The 26,906-nt window shown below is 36.0% G+C and overlaps 1 protein-coding gene across 8 annotated transcripts in view; it reads right to left on the reverse strand.

The window, feature by feature from the left end:
• Window positions 1–26,388, reverse strand: part of LOC129721347 (filamin-A) — a 211,782-nt gene extending 185,394 nt beyond the window's left edge. For 3 of the 8 annotated variants that reach the window (XM_055673851.1, XM_055673840.1, XM_055673806.1), the window contains exons 1-2: window positions 26,214–26,373; window positions 14,169–14,508 (exon numbers count right to left, since the gene is read on the reverse strand). In XM_055673851.1, coding sequence (XP_055529826.1) covers window positions 14,169–14,186 — 18 coding nt within the window. In that variant the 5' untranslated portion in view covers window positions 14,187–14,508; window positions 26,214–26,373. Of the gene's footprint in view, window positions 1–14,168; window positions 14,509–26,213 lie in introns of those variants that run through there. The other 5 variants (XM_055673910.1, XM_055673904.1, XM_055673830.1 and 2 more) reach the window with 3 other exon arrangements.
• Window positions 26,389–26,906: the final 518 nt, after the last annotated feature.

Here is a 26,906-nt window from a genome sequence, read left to right on the forward strand (position 1 = left end):
GAAAAAGGGATTTTGATTTCCAAAATTGGATTTCCTGATGGCAATCATCATGCTGCCCCAACACGGGGGGAATAATAGCTTTCTGGCGACACACGCTGAGAAAAACCGCGCTGCTCCTGAGACGTGGTGACCAACCACAGGGCTAGTGCTGCTGCTAAGGAAGGACGACTGCTGTTGTCGCTGTCTAGAACTATTATGAGCGGCTCCGGCTGAAACAGGCTCTTATATAGGCCAAATAGCATGTTTTCAATTGCAAGGTATATGATCCTGTCGACTGTGCTTGGGAAGCAAGCATATAACTACCAATCAGAGGTCGAATTTTTCGTTTTGACAAGCCTTGACTATTTTCAATAGTACAATAGTGTGAATAATAAAATAACAATAATCTTATTTTGGAAAGAATCTTAGAAAATTTTCCAATCTATTGCTGCAAGAACGAAGGAAATCCATCGAATACTAACCGATTTATTAGCATTTGAAATTGGACATATTTTTCACTTTTTTCGGTTTTAGATTTTCATTTCACATCCCTATGTAGCCGAACTTCCTGAGAGAAGTTTCTACTGCAGAAAGTTAATCGTTCATTATCATTCGTTTCTATGGAAAACTTGTACGCGAGTGGAAATGATTGAACACATTTGCATGGAATATTGCTAGTGAGTGAAAATTTCCATGCTTGACTACTTATGCAGGCATAGAGTAGAAATTGGAAAACTAATAATTAGGTGGAAGTAGATATTAGACTGGGACACGGTTTCAGTTTGGGATGAATAACTTTTTCTACAAGCACCGTAGCGCCTTACGATCTTTAAAAGAGTTTTTCCCAGGAAAATTTCCTATAAATATCATATATCGATATATTTTCAGAAGCTAACTAGACATCTCTAGAAAATAAGTTTTAAAAAAGTGGATTTTCCCATATAAAACCTGAATTAATCCACCTAGCGGTCAGACCCAGCCTTTCTCATTCAAACTAATTATTTGTAAAAATAGATTTACATGAACGCTTCAATCCAATAAATGTGCATTCACTTTTTGGGTTCTAAAATAATGATGTTGTAATAGAAGTATAAAATATGAAATTTGACGTAATGTAAATGCTCAAGAAATAGCGAAATAAAAGACATGACTCTTAATTTCGAACAATTTAATCACGAGCGATACCGGGAACATTCAAATGGTACGATACCACATTTAACCCGTAAAGACCCGGGACGGAACTTTTTTTTAGAAAATGGTCGTTCTCAGCGATGCTGCGGCCGATTTGAGTAAACTCGGAATATTATTCAAGGGGAATAGTTGCTCTAAGTTTTAGTAAGGGTGCCACCCCTCGAACCCCTCCCAGTTTATGTGAGACCCAAATATGTCTGTGCCTTTTTTTATTTTTTCCTACTGATTGAACAAACGCATGGATTTATCATACGTATTAAATGTCCTTTGCATCAAATCATGTCGAGTAGATGAAATACGATTAACAAAAGTAAATTTTGAAGTGACCAAATTATTTCAGTGCAAAATCACATAACTACGTATTTTCATAGAAAGTCAAAAAAGATGTTCTACTGAGGGAGATTGTAGCTGTGTCCTTCAAGTTTTCTACTCTACATTTTTAGAATTAGGTCTTCTAAGTCCAAATATGTTAAAAGATTCATTCTAGCATATACAGATTTTGAGAAAAACAAGTTTGAATTCACTAAAGTACGAATTTTCATGGAAATTCGATTTTCTCAGTCTCTCACAGTAGGTTTCTATTTTGTTTTTTCCATTTTTCAACTTTGCATTTTTAGAAAAAGGTCTCCTGAATTCAAATATGGCGAAAGATTTATTCTAGCATGAACAGATTTTGAGAAAAACAAGTTTGAATTCACTAAAGTACGAATTTTCATGGAAATTCGATTTTCTCAGTCTCTCACAGTAGGTTTCTGTTTTGTTTTTCCATTTTTCAACTTTACATTATTAGAAAAAGGTCTCCTTAATTCAAATATGGCGAAAGATTTATTCTAGCATGAACAGATTTTGAGAAAAACAAGTTTGAATTCACTAAAGTACGAATTTTCATGGAAATTTGATTTTCTCAGTCTCTCACAGTAGATTTTTGTTTTATTTTTCCATTTTTTAACTTTGCATTTTTATAAAAGGTCTCCTGAATCCAAATATGGCGAAAGATTTATTCTAGCAAGAACTGATTTTGAGAAAAACGAGTTTGAACTCACTAAGGTACTAAGGTACTCACTAAGGTACACTAAGGTACACACTAACACAAACGTTTTGCGGTGCCAGTGCTCACATCGATTTTTTTTATCTTCGTTGGTTTGGTTAGTTATTCGTAGTTCCGACCGTAGTCTCCTTATAAATTGTCCAAGAAAACAAAAAAAAAACTCTATCGTCCGCTTTATTTACTCTAAAGACTAATCACAAGCCATGTGACTCTTTTTTTTTGTTTTAAAACTTGAAAGGCTTTAATTTTTTTTTCAGTTCGTATATTTCTAAACCAACCCGAGATTCCGTATGGTTTATAAATATACGAATTCTGCTCTATGCTATGAACCAAAACTTTGATACCGAGTTGCTGGTATCTAGTTAGATACAGATATAATTACTTGTCTAAGACGTACATACTTTGATAATTTTAACCATGTTTCACTCAAAATCTGTTCATGCTAGAATAAATCTTTCGCCATATTTGAATTCAGGAGACCTTTTTCTAAAAATGTAAAGTTGAAAAATGGAAAAACAAAATAGAAACCTACTGTGAGAGACTGAAAAAATCGAATTTCCATGAAAATTCGTACTTTAGTGAATTCAAACTTGTTTTTCTCAAAATCTGTTCATGCTAGAATAAATCTTTCGCCATATTTGAATTCAGGAGACCTTTTTCTAATGATGTAAAGTTGAAAAATGGAAAAACAAAATAGAAACCTACTGTGAGAGACTGAGAATATCGAATTTCCATGAAAATTCGTACTTTAGTGAATTCAAACTTGTTTTTCTCAAAATCTGCTCATGCTAGAATAAATCTTTCGCCATATTCGAATTCAGGAGACCTTTTTCTAAAAATGTAAAGTTGAAAAATGGAAAAACAAAATAGAAACCTACTGTGAGAGACTGAGAAAATCGAATTTCCATGAAAATTCGTACTTTAGTAAATTCAAACTTGTTTTTCTCAAAATCTGTTAATGCTAGAATAAATCTTTCGCCATATTCGAATTCAGGAGACCTTTTTCTAAAAATGTAAAGTTGAAAAATGGAAAAACAAAATAGAAACCTACTGTGAGAGACTGAGAAAATCGAATTTCCATGAAAATTCGTACTTTAGTGAATTCAAACTTGTTTCTCAAAATCTGTTCATGCTAGAATAAATCTTTCGCCATATTTGAATTCAGGAGACCTTTTTCTAGAAATGCAAAGTTGAAAAATGGAAAAACAAAATAGAAACCTACTGTGAGAGACTGAGAAAATCGAATTTCCATGAAAATTCGTACTTTAGTGAATTCAAACTTGTTTTTCTCAAAATCTGTTCATGCTAGAATAAATCTTTCGCCATATTTGAATTCAGGAGACCTTTTTCTAAAAATGTAAAGTTGAAAAATGGAAAAACAAAATAGAAACCTACTGTGAGAGACTGAAAAAATCGAATTTCCATGAAAATTCGTACTTTAGTGAATTCAAACTTGTTTTTCTCAAAATCTGTTCATGCTAGAATAAATCTTTCGCCATATTTGAATTCAGGAGACCTTTTTCTAATGATGTAAAGTTGAAAAATGGAAAAACAAAATAGAAACCTACTGTGAGAGACTGAGAATATCGAATTTCCATGAAAATTCGTACTTTAGTGAATTCAAACTTGTTTTTCTCAAAATCTGTATATGCTAGAATGAATCTTTTAACATATTTGGACTTAGAAGACCTAATTCTAAAAATGTAGAGTAGAAAACTGGAAGGACACAGCTACAATCTCCCTCAGTAGAACATCTTTTTTGACTTTCTATGAAAATACGTAGTTATGTGATTTTGCACTGAAATAATTTGGTAACTTCAAAATTTACTTTTGTTAATCGTATTTCATCTACTCGACATGATTTGATGCAAAGGACATTTGATACGTATGATAAATCCATGCGTTTGTTCAATCAGTAGGAAAAAATAAAAAAAAGCACAGACATATTTGGGTCTCACATAAACTGGGAGGGGTTCAGAGGGGTGGCACCCTTACTAAAACTTAGAGCAACTATTCCCCTTAAATAATATTCCAAGTTTACTCAAATCGGCCGCAGCATCGCTGAGAACGGCCATTTCTAAAAAAAAGTTCCGTCCCGGGTCTTTACGGGTTAAATTATATTGTGGCCACATATATTGATCAAAGCAGGTATAGTTTTAACTAGCCTTTGAATTTCTTTTCTTTCCATAACTTTTGAACCACATATCAATTTGTTATGAGAATAGATAATAGAATTTCGTTGTTTTATTAACAATTTAATACATAACGGTTGCTTAGTTCGATTATAATCAAATGAAATGGGAACGTATAGAGCAGCCAAACTTTGTAACCACGTGTTAAATCATAATTCATCAGTTAACCTTCAACTAGCCCGTTCATCTGATAACACTATTGATCAAATCGGTTGTATACTTTTTGAGATAATGAAGTTTCGTGATTTTCACATTTCGGTTCATTACAAATGAAGTTAATCTCTAAACCAAAAAAACGAGACCTTTGAAATTTAATAGGGTCTTATGGGACAACGAGACCTTTCATTTGCAATTAATTTCATGAAAATCGGTCCAGCCATCTCTGAGAAAAGTGAGTGAGAATAAAAATCTGCACATACACACACATACACACACACACATACATACAGAAAAAGCTCAGCTCGTCGAGCTAAGTCGAGTGATATATGCCTTTCGGCCCTTTGGAGCACTTTTATACTTTCGGTTTTGCAAGTGATTGCTATACCTTTCTAGTAGAAGGGCAAAAAGTTAGATACTTGATTTTATCAGAAATTTGGGCCACCCTAATTTTATTATCGAAAAAATAAGCTAAAATATGTTATAACTTTGTAACGAAAAGTTCTGGAGATGTGTGGTCTTCAACAAAAACATGTGTTTTGTATGCCCAGATGCTTCTTCAGAACGTTTTCTTGTTAAATGTAACTAACAAAAGTTAAGTGCAAAAGTTATCTTTTAGGCAACTTTTACAGAAAATACTCTGTAACTCTGTACCCAATGAAGATAGGAATTTTGCTTGTTCAGCAAAGTTTCATATTTTTGCACGTTCCAAAACTTTGCCGAATAAACCATTCCTCTATCTCTTAACACAAAAAAGTAAGTATTGTTAATATATGAAAACCAACTGTAACATATGCCCTACGTACTCTCCTGATTGAAACAAATGGAACCTACAAGAGAGTATTTCAGCTTAACTTTAAGGAAAAGTATTGACATCATTATTCCACTTTTCCTCTTTTTAATCTATACATTCTTGAAGTTATTGAAAAAGTGAGCTAAAATATTTTATAACTTTGTAAGGAAACATCCTTGAGATGTATGTTCTTTGACAAAAATGTGTGTTTGGTGTGCTCCAACAATTCCTTCGAACAACACTTTCGTGTAAAATGCTACTAACAAAAGTTAAGTACAAAAAATTAAATTTTAAGTAAGTTTCATATAATGTACCTTATAACTTGTACCGAATAAAGATAGGATCTTCATTTGTTAAACAAAGTTTCATATTTTTGAATCTTGTGCAACTTTCCTGAATAAACCATTCCTCTATCTCCCAACACAAAAAAGTTAGTTTTGCTTTTATTTTAGGAATAGTAAACTTTTCATAATTTTTGACAATTTGTGATTATGCGTGTCATTCACACAAACAATTGTTTCGCAGACACTATTGAGCTAGGATGACGGTGGAAGGCGCTATGAAATTAATTTCCCCTTTTTTGCCTTATTGGACCACTGTGCATTGTGCACTGGATATTATTTAGGCGTGGGAAGCTCGCACTGATGTTTATCGAAAAAAAACGTGTGGTAAGAAAAGTAGGAGTGTCTCCAGAATACGTTTGGAAATTTAGGAAGCGTTTCGGCTTGAAGTCCTACAAAGTTAAGTCAAGACTTTGAACCACTGCTAGAATTGACTTATTACTCTGTAATGTACCGAAGAGGATTTCAGGACAAAAAAAGATAGTTGAGGTGAAATTCCGTGGTCGAATTTTCCAAGATAACTTTCTCGGAAATCATCAAACTTACGTCATCTAGTGGAAAGAATGTCATGAAGGTTCTCAATGAACACTGTTTCAATCAAAATTAATTCAGGAAAGAATATCTTGTATTTTAAATTTTTAACACATTTTTGAAGTGTTCTCGAACTTATTGAACACCCTGTATATAGCAATAATCCGAACACCTCCAAGTGATTGAAACTGGGGGTCTACACGCTCGTGAAAAGTAACACGGCGAATGAATTAGTTTTAATTCAATTTCATAAGTTGCATGGAAACGTCAAAAAAATGAATACCGCATTTGGTGATTCTGTGTAATCTTTACATTGATTTTAGATTAATCTAGAATAACTCATTTTTGAATTTACCACTATAACTCAATTTTGAGTAGCAAGCATGAAAAAACGACACCATTATTTGACACGAGTGAAAAGGCGGCACCATGATTCAACATTTGCGGCCGTGTTATCTTTTCTTGTGGCTGTTTGAGTGATTCCAAAAAATGAGAAAATCGCTGGGAAGGTGGTCACGGACATTTTAAAAAGCTTTAAGGTACACATATAAACATTTTTTCATTATTCATTCTAAAGAACCAAAAGTTTTCAGGTTGTTCGTGTCATCAGGAAAATTGTGGGAGAGTAAAATATCAAGTGATTATTGATCACAAAAAAGAGCAAAATATACTTAAAAAATAAATAAAATTAGACACCATTCTGATTTTGTTTGTTTTGTTCTGACTGTTACCGGCACAAACCTCCCTCTCTACGCTAACATCGCATTTCAAACTGAGTGGTTTTCAATTCTTAAAGTGAGTACTTCTAAATTCTGAAAATGGTTAGTTTTAAATTCAAAAATGAATATTTTTCTATTCAAAAATTTGATAGTTTCAAAATCTAAAGCTGTGTAGGTTTTAATTTGAAAATTGAGTAGTTTTAAATTCAATAAAAGGATAATTTTGTACACAAAAACTGATATTTTTTAAGAACTAAATGAGTTTTATTGAACACAAAAAATGAGTTAAATTGTATACATCATTCTGAATAATAAATACACAGTATTTGCCCATACTATGGTTACACAATTTTGAATAACAACAGAGTTACTCAATTTTCGTGTTGTTCCACTTTTTATGAAAATAAATTGTTTTCTAATCATTTTTGAATTCATTTTAGGGAGCGTGTATACTTTCGCCTACTTTGATATGTTTTGACATTTCGTAAACAGTGCTCAAAATGTCGAACGAAAAAGAACTGTGCGAACGGACCTTGTATAACCGCAAAATTTTCACCGCTCGGTGCGTGAACTCGACAAAAAATCTTAATTGGCTCGAAACACAGTCAGAAATGGTATTATGAACGTTTTAAGTGTCGAAAGGAAAGCAACAAGTGACACAAATATTGAGGTGTGGATCGTTATAGGACGGACAGCTAAATATGATTACGGAGAGGAATCCGAACCTCTCTATCCAAACTTTGGCTCGAAAAGTAGGATGTCACCGGAACTAGTTCAGAAATCAAAGAAACGTTCCGGTTTGAAGTCTTACAAAGTCAAGTCAAGACTTCAAACAACTTCAAACAATTGTATGGGAAAAAGCCACAATCCAGCTTCACCTTCAATTCCCCAAGGAATATATTGTTTGGCAAGCAGTTTGCATGTGTGGCCGAAACAGCTCATCTTTCATCATCGCTAGGATGTTTACCACAATCAACTAGGATGTTTACCAGAATGAGTGTCCACAAAAACGATTGCTGCCTTTCTTGAAAAGTCATGCAAATCTTTAATTTTGGTCTTGTACCAAAAACCGCCAATCCCCCTAACTATCCACAGCTGCGTCTAACGAACGATATTGGGCTCATGTAGAGTGGATGCTTTCCGGAAAAGAAGCAAGATGTCAAAAATGACGAATATTTTCTTTGAATTTCGACCAGAGCTGCCAGCAAGTCAATGGAGTGAAACGCAAAGTACGAGATTTTTAAGTCAATGGAGAATGATGATGTTTGAGTCCGTGTATTTGTAAACCACATCCTGTAGTTATGAAACACATACACACTTAAAAACCGAATTCGGTAAAATTTTACCGGAATCTCGACAGTTGAACGTTCGGTGAAATCTTCGGTGCTTTCGAAAATTACCGAACATTTTGTGAAACCACCAACCGCGTGGTCGGTAATTTCAAAATAAAAATGAACAAAAATACCGAGCGCACCTGAAAAAAAAACCGGTGGCAGAAAAAGTAGGTTATAAATGAGCCTGCCGGTACCGTCTAAAATCAAACTAAATTAACCAGATTACTTACGAAAAATGTTAGCGACTCGTACATCCTGTTTCAGTAATTCACCATAAACACTTTTCAAATTATAAATATCCTATATTTACACACATCAATAATTAAAACAAATCAGCAGCACCAGTAGAAAATATTCGCGTCTTGCACGGTTGCACGTATGAGAAAAATGGCCACCACATTCACAATTTGGCATTTTTTCAGACTGTTCGGTAAAAAGTTACAAAATACAGATTTCGGTGAATGTAGAGTTAAACAAATATTTCGGTAAAAATGAACAAAATTATGGTAAAACTGACAGATCCTACAGAACAGTCGTTAATTTGATGCTTTTTTGCAGGAATACCGGTATTATTACACTTAACCGATGGATTATTGTAAAAAAAATTACCGAACAACTTTTTTTGATTAAGTGTGTAGTCATGTACGAATAAAAATGTTTTGGGAATGTTTTTTTTTAATTTTTTGAGTGTCCAGATTATTGAGGATACAAACCTTTTCAGCAGGGTTACTCCTTTTTTCTTCTAATTTCATAAATGCATCTTACAAGTTACACAGTTTTCTAATGGTGGTCTCAAATTCGATGTCGGTGTTTGCAAACATGATTAAAAGTGCCTTTATTTTATAAAATCAAAGATGGCGGGCAAAATTTTAATCATTTCAAATAAAAGATCATCACTCTTATTTATAATAAATCGCTGTTCCTAGAAAGCAGCAATTGTCAGAGATTTAGCTCGCTTAAACATTAAAAACTGCTACAAATTCAGCGTTTTCTAGAATATCTTTTCATTTGAAGCCAAAAAAATGATTGTTTATGTGGAAGAATGACTGAGCTTGCAACGATGCAAATTCAAGATATATACTAATTTTTGTCGCTGCTAACCATTTAAAAAGTTGGACAATAAATACTATATTTGTCTACGGCGCAAAAGATGTTACAGTTTCGCGAGAACAACACGCCATAAACCCGATGTCTCCTTGCGGCCTGGAGCTATTTATCGAAATGTACACAACGGACCACCTACCGCCAGCATTTACAGCAACGTTCGTAGCGCTTCAAGAAGTTCCGCAGTTTACAAAATCGTGTCTACAGAAGCAGCACTTTCTCATTATTTCTCAATTAAATATCCCAATTAAAACAACAAGCAAACGCATAAGTATGAAAATCTATACATATAAAAATGCAGCTCTGTCTGTTTGTCTGTCTGTCTGATTCATATAGGCTTGGAAACTACTGAACCGATCGGCGTGAAATTCTGTATATAGGGGCTTTAGGGGCCGAAAAAGGTGACTAAGATAGTTCGAGACCCCTTCCTCTTCTGGAAAGGAGGGGTCCCATACAAATGAAACACAAATTCATGCACATTTCGAAAACTAATCGAGCAAATGGAACCAAATTTGGCAGGTAGATGTTTTTGGGGGTAACAAATATATCCATAATGGTTTGACACCCCTGCCTCTACTAAAAGGGAGGGGTTCCATACAAATGAAACACAAATTTATGCACATCTCGAAAACTAACCAAGTAAATGGAACCAAATTCGGCAGGTGAATATTTTTAGGGGTAACAAAGATGTCTATAATGTTCGACACCCCTCCTTCTTCCTTCCACACAAATTTCTGCACATCTCGAGAAATGATCAAGCAAATAGAACCTAATTTGATATGTTGAGGTTTCTGAGAGCAAGAAAAATTTTCGACTCCAGACGCCATTGTTAAATTTAAGATGGAAACTTCCGGTTTCCATTCGGAAAATGTTTCCAAATATCATTTTGCAATCCAAGATGGCGACTACCGGTTTCTGAAAAACAGCGGAAAATGACCAAATACCACCCAATATAGGTATTTCCGAAATCGTGATGATGCACTGAAACCACAAATCGACCTCCGACAACATTTTGAGTTGTAAAATGGCGACTTCTGGTGACTGGAAAACTGCCAAAAATGACCAAATACCACCTAATATGGGTGTTTTTCAACCAGAATGACGCTCAGAGGCCAGAAATTGTCTCCAGATGCCATTTTGAAATCCAAGATGACGACTTCCGGTTTCTGGAAAACAGCGGCAAATGACCAAATATGGAAGGGATTATTATGATGCATTGAAGCCACAAATCGACCTCAGACAACGTTTTGAATTGTAAGATGGCGACTTCCGGTGACTGATAATAAGACGAAAATGACCAAATACCAACTAATATGGGTGTTTCCTTAACCAAAATGACACTCAGAGGCCAAAAATTGTCTCTGAATACCATTTTGAAGTCCAAGATGGCGATTTCCGGTTTCTGAAAAACAGCGAGATATGACCAAATACCACCCAATATGGGACCTCAGACAACATTTTGAGTTGTAAAATGGCAACTTTTGCAGAACTTTTGAAAACTGCCGAAAATGACCCAAAAACAACCAAATATGAGTGTTTTTTTAACCAGGATAATGCTCAGAGGCCAAAAATTGTCACAAAATGTTATTTTGAAATACAAGATGGCGACTTCCGGTTTCTGGAAAATAGCCGAAAGTGACCAAATACCACCCAATATGAGTGTTTCTTTAATCAGAATGACGCTCAGAGACCAGAAATCGTCTCCAAATGCCATTTTGAAATCCAATATGACGATCCGGTTCCTAAACAACAGTGACAAATGACTAAATAACACTCAACATGGGTATTTCCGGGATTTTTATGATGCACTGAAGCCACAATTCGACCTTAACCAAATGGGAAACTGCCGAAAATGATCAAATACCACCCAATATGGGTGTTTCTTCAACCAGAATGACGCTCAGAGGCCAGAAATTGTCTCCAAATACCATTCTGAAATCCAAGATGGTGACTTCCGCTTTCTGAAAAACAACCAAAAATGGACGATTTCCATCCAATATGAGATGCTTCGATACCAGAATGATACACAGGAGCTAGAATCGACCACAGACACCATTTTGAATTCTAAGATGGTGACTTCCGGTTTCTGAAAAATAGGCAAAAGTGACTAAATACCACCCAATATGAGTGTTTCTTTAACCAGAATGATGCATGAAGGTAAAAATTGACCTCAGACACCATTTTGAATTGCAAGATGGGAAACAGCCGAATACTACTACATATGAATATTTCCGTAATCGAAATAATGTATAGAAGCCAAGCATTGACCCTGGACACCATCTTGGATTCGAAGATGACCACTTTCAGTTTCTGAAAAACAACGAAAACAACTGAATACCACCCAATATGAGTATTTCCGGAATAGAGGTGATGTACCAAAGGCAAAAGACGAGGATGTTGTCATTCCGATAAAACCAATAAATTCAAACGATATAAACAAATCGCAAGAAATCAATGAATTTGGAATGTTGAAAATTATTAAATTAAACACAAAAATAGGCGGGACGAAGTTTGCCGGGTCAGCTAGTCAATAATAAAAACCTTGGGGTGGTAACTAACATTGAGTCATCTATTCCTATACTATCGGTGCGCCGGTAACAAAGGGAATCGCTAGTTTTTTTTTTATCTGGTATGTCTTTGAACGTCAACACAGCACAAATATGGAATAGTAATTGGTACCCAATCCGTTCTATTTTCACGCGCTCCACATACAAATCTCAACTTTTTTTGGACGTAAAATTATGTCTTAGAGCAACATCTATAGGGGCAAAAATTTGAAAACCGAAAACATCGAGAGCGTCACGTCTCAGTCAGGTACATGCGTTCTCAAGTTATGATGAAGTTAAATCATTTTGGATTTTCAAATATGTTCTTTTTAATTTTCATTCTTATTAATTCATAAAAAAAGCTATTATGATGAAATATGAGATATGAAATATGATGTTATACTAACAACCATACAATCGTATGATTATTTTGGTATTGGATACACAGAAATCCTGATGATTATGGGTAAAACCCGAAATACGAGTAACGCATTTAATATGCCATTTGTCTATCATTCATCTGAATCCCACCTTAATTGGTGTTAATGCATCAGGAAAATATTCAAAACATCCTTTTTATTGCGAACACATTCGAGTGACTAATCTAAAAAAACCTCTCACCTGAGAAAAATAGTAATAATGACTGGCTGATTCAGAATCGCAACCATGCAATAAATTTCAGTTTTTGACAAGCTGTTCTGCGTTTGCTCTGCTTATTCGACACTGTCTACGGTGTTGACGGTGTCTCTGCCAGCCAAGCATCGACAGGCCTTTGGATGAACTCGAACGGACCGAGACAGAGCCATCAAAGTTGATTATTTTCAGTCTATGAATCGCGCGTGTTTATTTTAGTCTTCCCGCACCAGTCAATGTGAGGGCCGGTATATTCATTTCTATTTTCGCTAGCCGGCACGGTACGGTATTTACAAACATCAAACAACATTATGTCCCACCAGTGACATCGCAAGGTAGGAGATAGTTTTGGGTTTCTTTCATGTTTAGAATGAACGAGAATTCTGCCTCAAATGCCGATCAAAACCGAATAGTTTGTTATTGTAGAACGGTTAATGAACTTTTCTACTTTTCTTGTAGCAGGGTGTAATAATCACTGGGAAAACTTATCTTTTAATCTAGTGTCGAATACCTTGGGTGTAAAAAATGATTTGGATGATCACGAGAAAGTTTAGCGCCAAAATTTACACCATCTTTTTCTCTTTCTATAAACATTTGTTTTCTTTTCTGTTCATTCGAAAGCGTTTCGATTTAGATTTCAGATTTATAAACAATGGTTACAGAAAAACGTTCAGTTGGAAATCGGTTTTTCTGGTAAAATGAAAACGTTGTCTTGTAACGTATTACATTAAATTGTTTGCCAACGAAAAAAGTATACATCGGCTGATTATAGATAACGTATTCGTACTGTGAAAATATTAACAGTTCGTGTTTTCCTGTTGACCCGCTTTCAAAGCAAATTTTGTTTGCAGAAGTCACATTGGCACTGCCATCTCACATAATTGTGTACGGCTATCGGTATAAAAGGTAGTGCGAATCTTAATAGTTGGCCTATTACTCATACAGCTGTGAAAGAGAAATAACATTGTAATCCGTATGTTAGAAGAATTTGGAATCCTGAATTCCATATGATTCGCAAACAAAACAATTTAATATATCATTTGTAGTTCTACGTCAAGCCTGCACTTAGGTTCTGTTGTTATACTTAGCATTCAAAACTTTAAATCACAATATAATTGCCTGTAAAACAACACAATTCTGTTCTCAAAGTATATCTAAAATTGGGTTTTTACTCTAGGATGTATTTGAACTTCCAAAATCTTCTCAGCGATAATAGCAGCCATTGGAAACCTAGGTCACTGTCTCAGTTGTGAACTCTTTTTCTTGTTTTCTCCTTGCAGTAATTAAAAAGGCCGTTAAATCCAAAATCTAAAACAAAGTTGGCTATTATTGCTTTTTCCAATTTCCTCATACTTTTGGCTGTAATAATTACAAATAACATAGCATATATTTTTGATTTTAGTAAAAGTGCTACTAAATAAAGGCATACAAAGAAAAGAAGTGTAATTTTCAAGATTTATCTAGCAAACAGAAAAATTAGAAGAAAAAACAAATGTAAAGAATAAAAAATCCTGACAGTATTAACAAGCCAGCACAGCGTGAAGACATTACTAGCTGGTTCCATTCGTGAGCTAAATATAGCAGTAAGTTTCCTAAAATACCTGTATTTGGACGTCCATTTCGGTGGCTTACTACACAGTGTCCTTCTGTCCTTGAGTGTTGCTCGAATTGTTAGGAAAATTCGCGCTGCGCTGGTCAAGGTCGTGGCGCTCCGAATACTAGTAGGTAGTAGGATGTTGTGTAGTGAAAATGTTGTATCCTCGCACTGCTGTGTATATTTCGAACACGTGTAATTTGTGTTGATATGATTTCAGTGTTGCTGGTAATCGTAAATGTCGTTTGCTTCTGTAACAAGTGTGTCTCTTGCTACCGCGCACCTTACGTTTTAAAAGTGTTTCATTAGACACCATGTACGATGAACAGTAGAATCAAAACGAACAGCTGTAAAATATTAATCACAAGAACGGGTTAACGCTCGCTAGTATACATAGTTAACCTTCGGATTGTTCGGAAAAATATGATTCCGTTCCGCTCGCAGATAGCACCGTTGGAACAGTAGTACACTTTGCCTATGGGTTTTTCTTCAAATTTGTCACTATTGCCACCATCACCGACCGGAGCAGCATGCTGTGATTCGGTACTGCCTGTTTCTGATCGCACCACAAAGGCAGGTGAATACGCAAAAAGAAGTAAACCCCTTCGTAGATCAGTTCAATGTTGATCGCTGTTTTTCACCGAACGAGAGTGAGCTGTCTGTAGGCGCAAAACATCTGCTCTATCGGAGAGTGCTATTTTCGCTGTTTTTCATGCAGTTTTTTGCCAAATACCCCGCTAAGCATGGTTTGCAGTGATGTAAACATAGAATTTTCCCGAGAGTCTTCTTTTCTCACCTTTTCGAGCAACGGGTGGTTGTAAGCCACAGGAGAGAGGGGAAGGATGGCCGAGCTGAGGAAAAATTTTCCCAAGGGGGGGTCGAGTTATGGCGCTGCATCGTGTTATTATTTTGATATATTTTGGGAAATATGTAGAACTACGCTCGAATGTGGGAATGATATTCACGGAACAAAAAAAAATTAAGCTTTCAAATTTGCGATGGTGTCAATGTGAGAGGGAGAAACGGATACAAAGTTGTGTGAGTGTAGAAAAACAGAACTAGCTGTCATCGACTGTCAATTTAAACCAGACGAATAATACATCATTCAGTAGCTATTGCCAATAAACATCACGTTGCTTGGAAACATTTTAATGCAAGCATTTTCTTGCATTCATTCTAGTTCAATATTTTAGTTTATTTTCATGTATACTGGTATTTTCTCTCGGCAATTATGCGATTTGCATGAGGGTTTGAATAAATGACTCGATTGAAAATATTTTCCGAATGTTTTGTAACGTATCAGCTCGATATGCAGCGATTTCACGAAAGAACTGAATTGATTTATCTACAATGATAATGATTGATTTCTGCACGGAGAATAAACCTTTTCTTTAGGCCGTATGAGAAGTTACTCTGCTTCTCCCGTGAGATTTGCACGGGATGAGTAAAGCAAACGCTTTCCTTCATACGGCTTATTGGTGCTTATTACGGGAGTCATTTCACGGTGAAATCAGAGTGAAGTGAATGAAGTCCTATTACGGGACTCACGTATGTGAGAAAAATGTCGCAGAGTGACATCTGCCGTGGAATCTGGGTTATTCGGGTACTTATTACGGGAGTCACTTCACGGTGAATCAGAGTGAAGTAAATAAAGTCCTATTACGGGATTCACGTAAGTGAGAAAAACGTCGCAAAGTGACATCTGTCGTGAAATCTGGGTTATTATGAGTGTCATATGAGTGAAGTGAAAACGGAAAAAGCGACGTTTCGCGTGGAATTATCTCACGACCAGTTTGAACGGTGAAATGATTTAACGAAGATAGGAAAGTTTAAAAATCGATTGATCTGTGATCTAGCGGTAATATGTATGGGATTTATTTTCCAGTAACAAGGCGAATCTTTTTTTTTTCTTGAAAAAAATCGGCTCTCTGGGACTTACAAATTTTTGAGCTGCGGCCAATGGAACGTAAGGGAAAAATTGACCTTCGAATTTCGTTTAGCGGTAGGGCTCAAAAGTTTCCTCTTGTCGAAAAATGTCCTCTTACAAAATTTCAGCTCAATCGACTTTCCGGGACTTACAAATTTTTGAGCTGGGAAACTCGCTCATTTCACTTGTCCCATTCTCATTTTTACTTTACTGCCAATCTCACTCCACGGAGGTGATTTTTGTCACCTCACTTGAGGTGGAATCGGAAACAGGTCTCAAAAAGTGAAGTAAGCGTGAAAGTGAAATATATTTAACCGTGGAGTGGCTCCCGTAATAAGCACCATTGTGTGTCTGAGAGAATGCCCAGTATCATTACGGGGCTCACCTAGATGAGAAAAACGTCACAAAGTGACATCTGCCGTGAAATCTGGGTTATTATCTAGTACAGGACGTGACAAGAGAAACCAAAAATCACCCAAAGTTCTGCCCCAAAGTGAAAGCCCTTTTTGGTGCTTATTACGGAAGTCACTTCACGGTGAATCAGAGTGAAGTAAATAAAGTCCTATTACGGGATTCACGTAAGTGAGAAAAACGTCGCACAGTGACATCTATCGCGAAATCTGGGTTATCATGAGTGTCATATCAGTAAAATAAGAACGGAAAAAGCGACGATTCGCGTGGAATTATTTCACGACCATTTTGAACGGTGAAATGATTCCACGAAGATGCCGTAGGTCTTAAAGTTGATTGATTTGTGATCTAATGGTAAATATTGGATTTATTCTTCAGTAACGAAACTAATCAGAATTTGATCCGTGCCTTAAAGCGGTTAAATTTTCTTTTTTTTGCCCGATGAAAAAAATACAAACTAGTTCAAGAAATTTTCGATACCGAAAAAAACATTTTTTTTTATGCTGAATGTTTTAGAAATCCAGAACACGTCAAGATCTGATGTTATCTAAAAAAACGGGAAAAAACGACTTGCTGGGACTTAGACATTTTTGAGCTGGGAAACAATCCCATTTCACTTGTCCTATTCTCAATTTCACTTCACTGTCAATCTCACTCCACGGAGGTGATTTTTGTCACCTCACTTGAGGTGGTATCGGGAATAGGTCTAAAAAAGTGAAGTGAGCGTGAGAGTGAAATATATTTTACCATGAAGTGACTCCCGTAATAAGCACCATTAGTCGGTACGGTTGGCCGTGCTGCGAAAACTATTGATATTTCACGTTTACACTGTTTTTGTTTACGAAGTGAACGAACTGCGTTTGGCTCACAAATTTTTCGAAACTTTTCATACACCGGACTGTGTTATATCTGTTAAAATAAAAAACGTCGCAAAGTGACATCTGCCGTGAAATCTGGGTTATTATGAGTGTCATATCACTGAAGTGGAAACGGAATAAGCGACGTTTCGCGTGGAATTATTTCACGACCATTTTGAACGGTGAAATGATTCCACGAGGCTGGGATAAATCATGAAAATTGATTGATTTGTAATCTAATGATCAATATTGGATTTATTTTTTAGTAACGAAACGAATCAGAATTCGATCCGTGTCCCAAAGCGGTCAAAGTTTCAACTTTTTGACCGATGAAAAAAATGCACACTAGTTCATGAAATTTTCGATACCGAAATTTTTTTTTCCTTGATACCAAATGTCCTAGAAATGCAGAAAACCGCCAAGATCTGGTGTTATCCAAACAACAGACGAATCAACTTCCTGGGACTTAAAAATTTTTTGAGCTGGGAAACATTCTCATTTTACTTGTCCTATTCTCAATTTCACTTCACTGTCAATCTCACCTACGTGAAGGTAATTTTTGTCACTTCACTTGAGGTGGAATCGGGAATAGGTCTCGCAAAGTGAAGTGAGCGTGAGAGTGAAATATTTCACCGTGAAGTGACTCCCGTAATAAGCACCCCTGGCGAGCGTCGCACAGTGGCAGGTCTCTATACAAAAGTCGGAAAAAACCTAAAAGTCTTTTTTATATGATTGGAAATTACATATTATTACAATTTTGGAGTGGTGAACTCATTTCTGATGTCAGAAAATGTCGAAAATAGCAATTTATGCACCTAAAGTGCCGTTAGACCTTTCTCATGATTAGGTTTTTGTTTTTGCTTCAATCTTGCTTAAAATGTTGATAGGAGAACTGCTCTCATATTCATCTCAACACCTACATTCATCTCATTGCTCTTATTTGTTCAATTTACTGTAAAATTTAACTTTTTTTTCAAGTAAAAGTAGTTTTATTTTACCTCTTAATTAAGTCGAGTAGTCGGAACTTAAGAGCGATGAGAAGAGCGAAATAAAAGCGACGGGAAGAGTATAGGTGCTCAGATGAATATAAGGGTGGTTCCCACACTTGTTCTTCATCGAAAAACTTAAGAATCACATTTTTTTGTTTGTTTCTTAGGGTACTCCTTTCTGAATGAGGGTGGTGCAAGAATCATCATAATTCAATTTATTTGATTTTGAAAATTTTTTAGCTTTTAGGCCGTTTGACCAATTCAAGATCTTTCTGCGACAATTTAGAGGTCTTTTAAGGAAAATTATGAGATAGTATCGTAGTTAATTTCAACGTCATTGAAAATATAAAAGAAGAGTCAATCATGTTGTTTAAATATACGAAATTGAATATTTTACATCTGACCACCATACGTCTCCATAATTTTATTTTCAAAATATCTCCCTATGAGCAACGATGTGCAAAACGGGACCCAAAAATCTGAAATGTACAATAAATTTCCCATTGAATGTTGGTTATCCGATCGTTCCGAACTCTTTCACAAAATTGTACGGTAGGAATGAAATTAGAAATACATGATTTTTTAGCTTCCCTGCAATATGTTTCACCTCGATTGAGAAATTGGTTATATTTTTGGAAAGTCTTGAAAATCATCCAAAAAGTACACAAGTTTCCCTTCAAAATGAAACTTGTTGAATCAAAATCGGATCAAAACTGAGGAAGTTTCAGGTGTTTGAAGTTGAGCTAAAAATTGTGATTTCAAACATGAAAATCATCGAAATCGCCTGATATAGCAACATTCAAAGTGTGATTAAAAATTGATATCTCAACCGATTGTCATGAAACTTTGGAAAAAAGGTCATTTACACTTTGAGAATCTTCGGAAAAATGCAAAACATCAAAAATATTGACATGAAAAATCGAGGTTTTCTCCGGCTTCCGGCCACTGTGCGTCGTGCCGAAAAATCAAATTTTTTCATGAGCGACGTTTCGAGTGAAATTATTTTACGATCATTTTGAACGGTGAAATGATTTCATGAAGTTGGGATAGGTCTTGAAAGTAACAAAACCGAATCAAAAATCGACTCGTGCCTCAAAGCGGCCGAAGCTTTAACTTTTTGACCGTTTAAAAAAAACACAGGTAGTAGTTCATGAAATTGTCGATATTGAATTTTTTTATGCCAAATGTCCTTGAAATGCAGAAAATGTCAAGATCTAGTGTTATTTCGAAGAAAAAAAAAACGGAAAAAACAATTTTCTGGGACTTAAAAATTTTTAGGCTGGGAAACATTCTCATTTCACTTATCCTATTTTCAATTTCACTTCACTGTCATTCTCACTTCACGGAGCTGATTTTTGTCACCTCAAATTAGGTGGAATCGGAAATAGGTATCAAAAAGTAAAGTGAGCGTGAGAGTGGAATATATATTTTACCGTGCAGTGACTCCCGTAATATGTACCAATATAAAGAAGTGGTTAGAGAAAAAGGTTTTCTAAATTTATGATACACAAAGACCCAAAAATTTCCTGATCGTATCGCTCGCGAATCGACAAAAAAGCTAGTTCCAGGTGAATCCATTTCCCACCTTCGAATGTGGGTTTCCCTTTCATAAAACATTGAGTGTCAATCAGAGGTGCCAGATCTTATTTAACCGTGTCTGCAACTGCTCGAAAACTCGAAAAATATGCTTGAAAAGAAAAACGTACTCTAAGTTCGAAATTGTGCTCGCACGGACAAAAGTCTGCGAAAACCCGCACACATTTTCAGAGAGTTTGAGCAGGGAGAGACGCGGACAACAATCAGCCAAAAGTTTCATGAAACTGCGAAGTAGAAATATTAAAGAGATTGTGTCCACAGCCACGACTGCAAGTTGACGCAGAATTACATAAGGCTGTTTGATATGTTTCTTGACTTCGAGAATTATACAAGAGATAAGTTCGATGCCAACTTCTTCTTCTCAATAATTCACTCCAGTGGACGTGTAGCTAATTTTCCAATCGATTGCTTAAAAAAAACAAGGAAATCCCTTGTATAATAATCGGGTTATAAGCGTTTGAAACTGGACAACAATTGCAACGTGTTCCGATTTTAGATTTACGTAGTCTTCCGTTAAAAAATCTGCATATAGAGCCGTATCGCAAACGCAGGTAACAGTAGGACGGAAGCAACACGCTATGAGAGAAAAATTACAAATATAGGCATCGACCATAATCAAGGTTTCGAAATTAAAATTTTTGCTTGCGTGTATGCTTATATCCTTCCTTTTATGCTTACTACTTTACTATGCTGAGCCTCGTTCTTCGTACCAATAAACAGTGTTTTATTCTGCTGAGAGTGGGTGATTTAGTGATTAATTCATTCAGAAGTGATATGGAAAATATATTTTTTCAGGGCAGTGAGATAGACATCCAGTGTCTTCGAGAAAGTTGTGGCAAATGTTTCTGCTAGCAACTTTCTTGAAGGTGTGGGATTTCTATCTCTTATGTTGAATAAGATATAAAAAGGTTTATATACAAAATTCATATTTATATACAGGATTATACAGAATTATTAGCCAAACAGATCTACACATTCTTGCTTAATAATTTAATCTAGCTATAGTTCAAAATAAAAAAGTTATTTAACTTTTAACGGTCTTTCAAGGGTTAGTTCAACTTTAAATTACTCATTCTAACGCAAAAGCATGCAGATAACTGTTTAATATTCTGAAAGCACGTCTATTCTACTCAAAAAAAATCATTTTCTGAAAGAGTCTTTTTGATTGTCCTAATGAATAATTCTTTTGCATGGAAATTCGCAGATACTTTTTCGAAAAACTATGTTATTTTTATGTATATTGTTTTACAACCCTTAGCAAAAATATACACCCATAAAAATCACACAGTTTTGTAGCAGGTCATGAAAATATAGAGTATCATGAAAGAGTTTTATTGAAAAATATGAAAGACTCCATTAGACAAATGATTTTATCTTCCTTTGGAAGAATAGAGTGGTTTCGGAATATCAAATAGTAATCTGCGTATTTTTGCGTATGAATAATGAATAATTTAAAGTTGAACCAACCCGTGAAAAACCGTATAACTTTTTTATTTTGGACTATAGCTAGATCAAATGTTCAGCAAAAATATGTATTTATGTTTGGTTAATAATTTTGTAGAAGATATAAAATATATAGCAAATCCAGGAAAAAAGTTATATTGAAAATTGTGATACGAGTGAGCTTTGTATACAAAACTTTTCATATCTTTTTTAACATAAGAGATAGAAATTCGATACCTTCGAAAAAGTTGCTAGCAGAAACATTTGCCACATCTTTCTCGAAGACACTGGATGTCTATATCACTGTCCTGAAAAAATAATTTTTTTATATCACTTTTCAGGTAAATTAATCACTAAATCGTCCATGCTGAAAAAAGCGCAATAAATAACATAGAAACTATTCCAAATAAAGTATATCACGAAAACCAAATTTGAGGATGCTACTAATTTAGAGCACGAAATCAGCAATATAAAATACTGTGCAATAAGCCATCCATAATTTTCTGGAGAGCTTTGGACAAAAAGTCCCTCTGGTCAACTTTATTGTAGAGGGACTGATTTTTGTCGAAAAGAAGTCTGTAAAAAAAAGATTCTGTTCAATTCAAGGTGAACGAAGGGTTAGTGGGAAGCCTGACTATAAACGTTATCGAAATAAATTATAAGAGGCGTTATCAAAAACTTTACAGATGTCAAGAAATGTAGCTAGTGAAATTTCTTTTGTTTCAACTGTCATCTACATTCTGTCTACCGCCGTTAGCATTTTATCGCGTTTAATAGTCCCTGGTATCGAGATGATCTTCGTTTGGTAGGCAAAGGGAGGGTTTTTTGGCAGTGATTAAAAAAGGATCGCTGGGGTTAGGAACATGCCCAACTTCAATTGCTAATGAGTCAGTTAGTTTTCAATGGATTTCCTTCGTTTTTACAGCAATCGATATAAACATCATCTATGCATTTGCAGAAAATTGTACTTTGATTATTTGAACTATTGGACTATTGAAAATTGTCATGCATTGTGGAAATGCAGATTTCGACCTCCGATTGTTCGCTTAATGCTTACTTTCCCTAGAATGGTTGACAGAATTATATACCCAGTAAACCGAAAATGCACTCTTTGGTCTATAAAAGACCCTTTCCTCTACAAACCAATTATTTTACTTGTAGATGGTGACTAGAACGGTCTTAACTAAGTAGCAGCGAGTAGCAGCAAGTAGTAGGCATATCGGCTGGCACTTCCTCCGAAGAAAAACTGCCGTTTTTTGAGAACACATAAACGTTTCGTGATGCTGACAATCAGAATCTGTGGGCCGTCCAATTTTCAGTGTGAAACAGTTTTCCTCTGTGTTATCACAAGATTGCCTTATTTCCTCCGTCGGGGATAGCTCAAAGATGCGATCAGCATCATGTACGATATTCAATTAATCAAGTTGTCCTTATGAGGACAAATTAAAACTTAATTGAAGAGTTAATATTTTCTCGTTCCTTCATTACACTTCTTTAAAAATGTTGGAACGCCTCCACAGAGACGGTTGTAAATTCGACTTCATGTCCATGTAAGAGCACGTACAGAATTTTCTCTTCCTTCAGCAATATGCAACACCACCCAAAATCTGCGTAACAAAATGTTGCGTAACTGACAACGACTTGTTATCTGCTTCTTTACGACACTATAACTGAAAATTGTCAAGTCGTAATTATGCAAATTACTGTACTATCCAAAATGGTCAAGTCTCATTGAAACGCAGGCTTCGATTGATCGGAATGTTTGTTTAATGCTCGCTTTCCCTAACACGGTCGACAGAATCACATACCTAGTTAACCGGAAATGCACTATTTGGGCTATATAAGAGCCAGCTAACCAATCATTTTTCTAGTGGATGGTTAGACATATGTGCAAATTAAAATTCGATAGCACTTTTCTTTTGCACAAAATTCAAGAATTATTCAAAACAAACAAACAGCTTTATGTAGTTCTATGTTATCCTTGCAGTCGTATTTTTTTGTTATTTTTTCCTGTATGGACTCATCACTGCGACCGGAAACATAGATCTTTTATGGATATCGCCCGAGTGTTTGCTGTATTCCGCACTTTAATTATTAGCAATATCACTATTAAGAGTAAGTGACATGGCTATTATAATTCGTGCTTGTGTGTATGCCTTTCTTTTATACGCTTACTACTTCGAGCCTTGCTGCCACCGGCCAATATAATCACCAATTGCAATTTTCTGGAGAGGTTTCAATTAAATGGCTCTCTGTCTGAGTTTTATTGTAAGAGGGACTTATTTTTGTCGAGAGGTATTTGTCGAGGTTGTGTAGAATCCAGCGTGAAGGAAGGTTAATGGGGAGTCTGAGAATAAACCCATGCTTAAGTTCGTTGACACCAAATGGTCTGAATCTACTGAAATTCGAACCCACGAGTACCGCTTGTCAAAGCGAACCCTGTAACCTTACGGCTATGAAACTCCCCGTAGTGCAGACTAACTCCTAAGCGTACTTCGTGGTCATATTTGAGTCAGTCAGTTTTGACAGCCGAAAAGCATGAGAAGGAAATAAATGATTTTCGATTCAAAGCGAACGAGTTTTATTTGGAAATTATTTTAAGTGCTGACCGCCAATACCAGTTTCACAACCGTAACGGGCGAGTGGTTAAAAAGGGTTTGATTCCAATTCAACATTTCGCACGCGTTTGAAAAGTACTATATTATGTATATAATTTCAAATGACACGTTGAAGAAAACGGAAAGAGTCGTACTTTGCGTTAGTTATTCCGTCATTCCTCAGGCATTGAAAAAATTTGATTTGAGTAAGCTTTCCACATAAAACCGTTATATCGTTTTTAAATACAGAAGGTATTAGTATGATATCTTCAATAAAGTTGCTAGAAAAAGCTTCTTCTACAACTTTCTCAAAGACACTGGCTGTCTATTTCACTGTCCTAAGAAAGTAAATTCTTCATATCTTTTATAGGTGAATTAATCACTGAATCGTTCATTTTAGGGCAATCGGCGAAATAAAACACTGTGCACTGCCAAAAACGTATCACTGAGTAAAACGCAGTAGACGCACATAAATTTCCGCCTTTTTTGCTTCCTACTGATTCAATCAGAAACGAAAATATCAATGGCAGGTAAATATATATGGAAGAATACTTTCAGTTAATTATTGTTCCGAACAGTACACTTCAATTGGTCTTTTAATGAAGGGTACTATAATTTTTTATTAGTTATTTTCAGCTCATAGATTGTTTTGAGTTTATTTGTGGCATGGGACTGACCAAAATTAATATTCTTTTAATTATTTTAGCTTTTTCTTGTGATTTTTTCGAGAAAACAGGTAAAGTAAAGAAGTTTCTGAGGTTTATTGCAAAAGTGATGAAAAATCACATGGGACTGTAATGCATTTATTTGGAAGTGCATCAAGTCTTCAAAAACTCAAAAGAAGTTTTCCGTAAGCATATGTAGAAATGATAAACTCGTCGAGCAATGTCTCTTTGGCCTTTTGACGCACTTCTATCTTTGCTAGGGGCTCCAAAATTCACAGGCATGGTTAAAAAGTTTTAGCTTTTTCGTCTCTGTCGAACAGTGTTATTCAACCGTAGAATTGTGCGTTCACCCTTTTGTTATCAATGATAATTAGTTTCGGAAAAAAAGAAGCACTCATGGGATATCCACTTTCGATATGTCTTCGCGAACTTTAGACAGTAAATCACGTAAAATAGATAAATTTGTGTATATGATTTGTTTAAAATTTTATATGATGCATTTTCAAACAACTGCAAACTATATTAACATTTGCGCGAACAGGCGATGTAATTTTACAAACAATAAATGATACCTACATTAATCAAAACTCAAGTCTGGCGTTTTTTCATCAAATGCGTACGTTGCTGAGTTGAAAAATATCAGGTAAACTAGTAGTTCCATTAAGTGCATACCATATACGGCAATTTGCAGGTAATGGTTTTCTGGAAAACTTCAGATGACTTTGAAAAGAACTAGCACCTTTTTTTCACGTATTTCAAATAACAACTACAAAAAACGTTCTCGTCAACAGTGTCATGTGATAGTACAGTGAAACTCTAAAAACAGCATGGCTGGATGCGCAAAGCATAAGGAACTGCACTCCGAAAATGGACCAATGTCAACAACTACCATAACGGGGGGGACTGGCCTACTCAGAGGGAGACAGAAAAGAACAGACGCGCAGGCATGTGCGATTATCTTTAACCTAAACCTTTATAACAGATCCACGTCTGGTCACGACATCGTTCCCCTCTCCAACCGACAGACACACGTACAAATCTCAATTCATACAACGTGTTAAAGGCACTTGTTTTCCTCGTTACGCATCCGCACATCATTTCGGAAGAACTACTTCTACGTCTACTACACTGCAAACCCAAATTTTTCACTAGCTTTCGACTGTTAGGGTGGCGTTTTGCTTTTCTTGTTGCTTCTTCACTAATAATCACAGCCAGCAGCATTTGAGTGAATAAACCGTGCCGAATCCTCGAATGTGAGTCATTATCCCTCAAGTAATTGGCACCTCGTTTAGACCTGCATCGATCGAGACTATTGAGAGTGAAATTTTGATCATTCTCGACATCGACCAGAAGCACCCGAGCGATGTTTTCCATCTGTAACTAACACATTCAAATGCTGGCTGAAATCTTCCAACGCTGCTATTATTCATTCCATTAGTGCAAGGATTTTTCAAAATGCGCTCCCTGTCTCATCGTTTTAGTAATCACTTTCTTGACTATTAGCGAAAATGGTTTTATTCAGTTATCACACAGTGAATGGAAGATTTGCGTCGCACGAAATGTCCACCTTTGAGCGCTAGGAGGGGAAAACTGTTTTCACCAACACACGGCACGACTTTTCACTGCCCATCTGATTTACGCACGTCCGTCTCTTTCACGATTCACGCTGCTCTACCCTAGCATCAAACGCGACGAGCTTCAACTTTCTTGGCACGTGTTTAACCAACAAGAGGAACATCGAGACTGATCGTTACTGTTCGAACGGCGGAACCGTGAGCTAACAGCGCAGAGCCGTCCGCCTTGACAGCGCTGCCGGACAGGAAAGCTTTTCGTCCTGCGTCTGCGCGCACGCGACGCTGTTGGACGGCTTTGGCCTATTCCGACCGGGCTGGCAGTTTTCCCCGCTATCGCGGGCATGTTTTTCTTAGCCGGTAACGGGTGAAGAATCTGTAATAAGTTACTGCTGCACTGTCAATCGCTGCTGCTTCTTTAAGATTGGAAACAACACAGGAAGCGCTCGTGTTAGCTAGGATGCAGCTAAATCAAGAACCCCGATTAGTGAATACATTGATTCTATAGCCAAAAGTTATAGAAAAATATCCTCGGTCGCATCACCCTTTCTAATCAATTTTAGCAAAATTGTCTTACACTGCGGTTTGATGAACGTGTTCTCCACGTTAACAATCCTCATTCTAATGATGAACCGTCCGAATTTGTGTTATTCGCGAGCAGTTTTTGGTTTTAAAAAACTATTGAAAAT

Source organism: Wyeomyia smithii, chromosome 1 (genome assembly GCF_029784165.1).
Source record: "Wyeomyia smithii strain HCP4-BCI-WySm-NY-G18 chromosome 1, ASM2978416v1, whole genome shotgun sequence".
Classification (NCBI taxonomy): Eukaryota; Metazoa; Arthropoda; class Insecta; order Diptera; family Culicidae; genus Wyeomyia; species Wyeomyia smithii.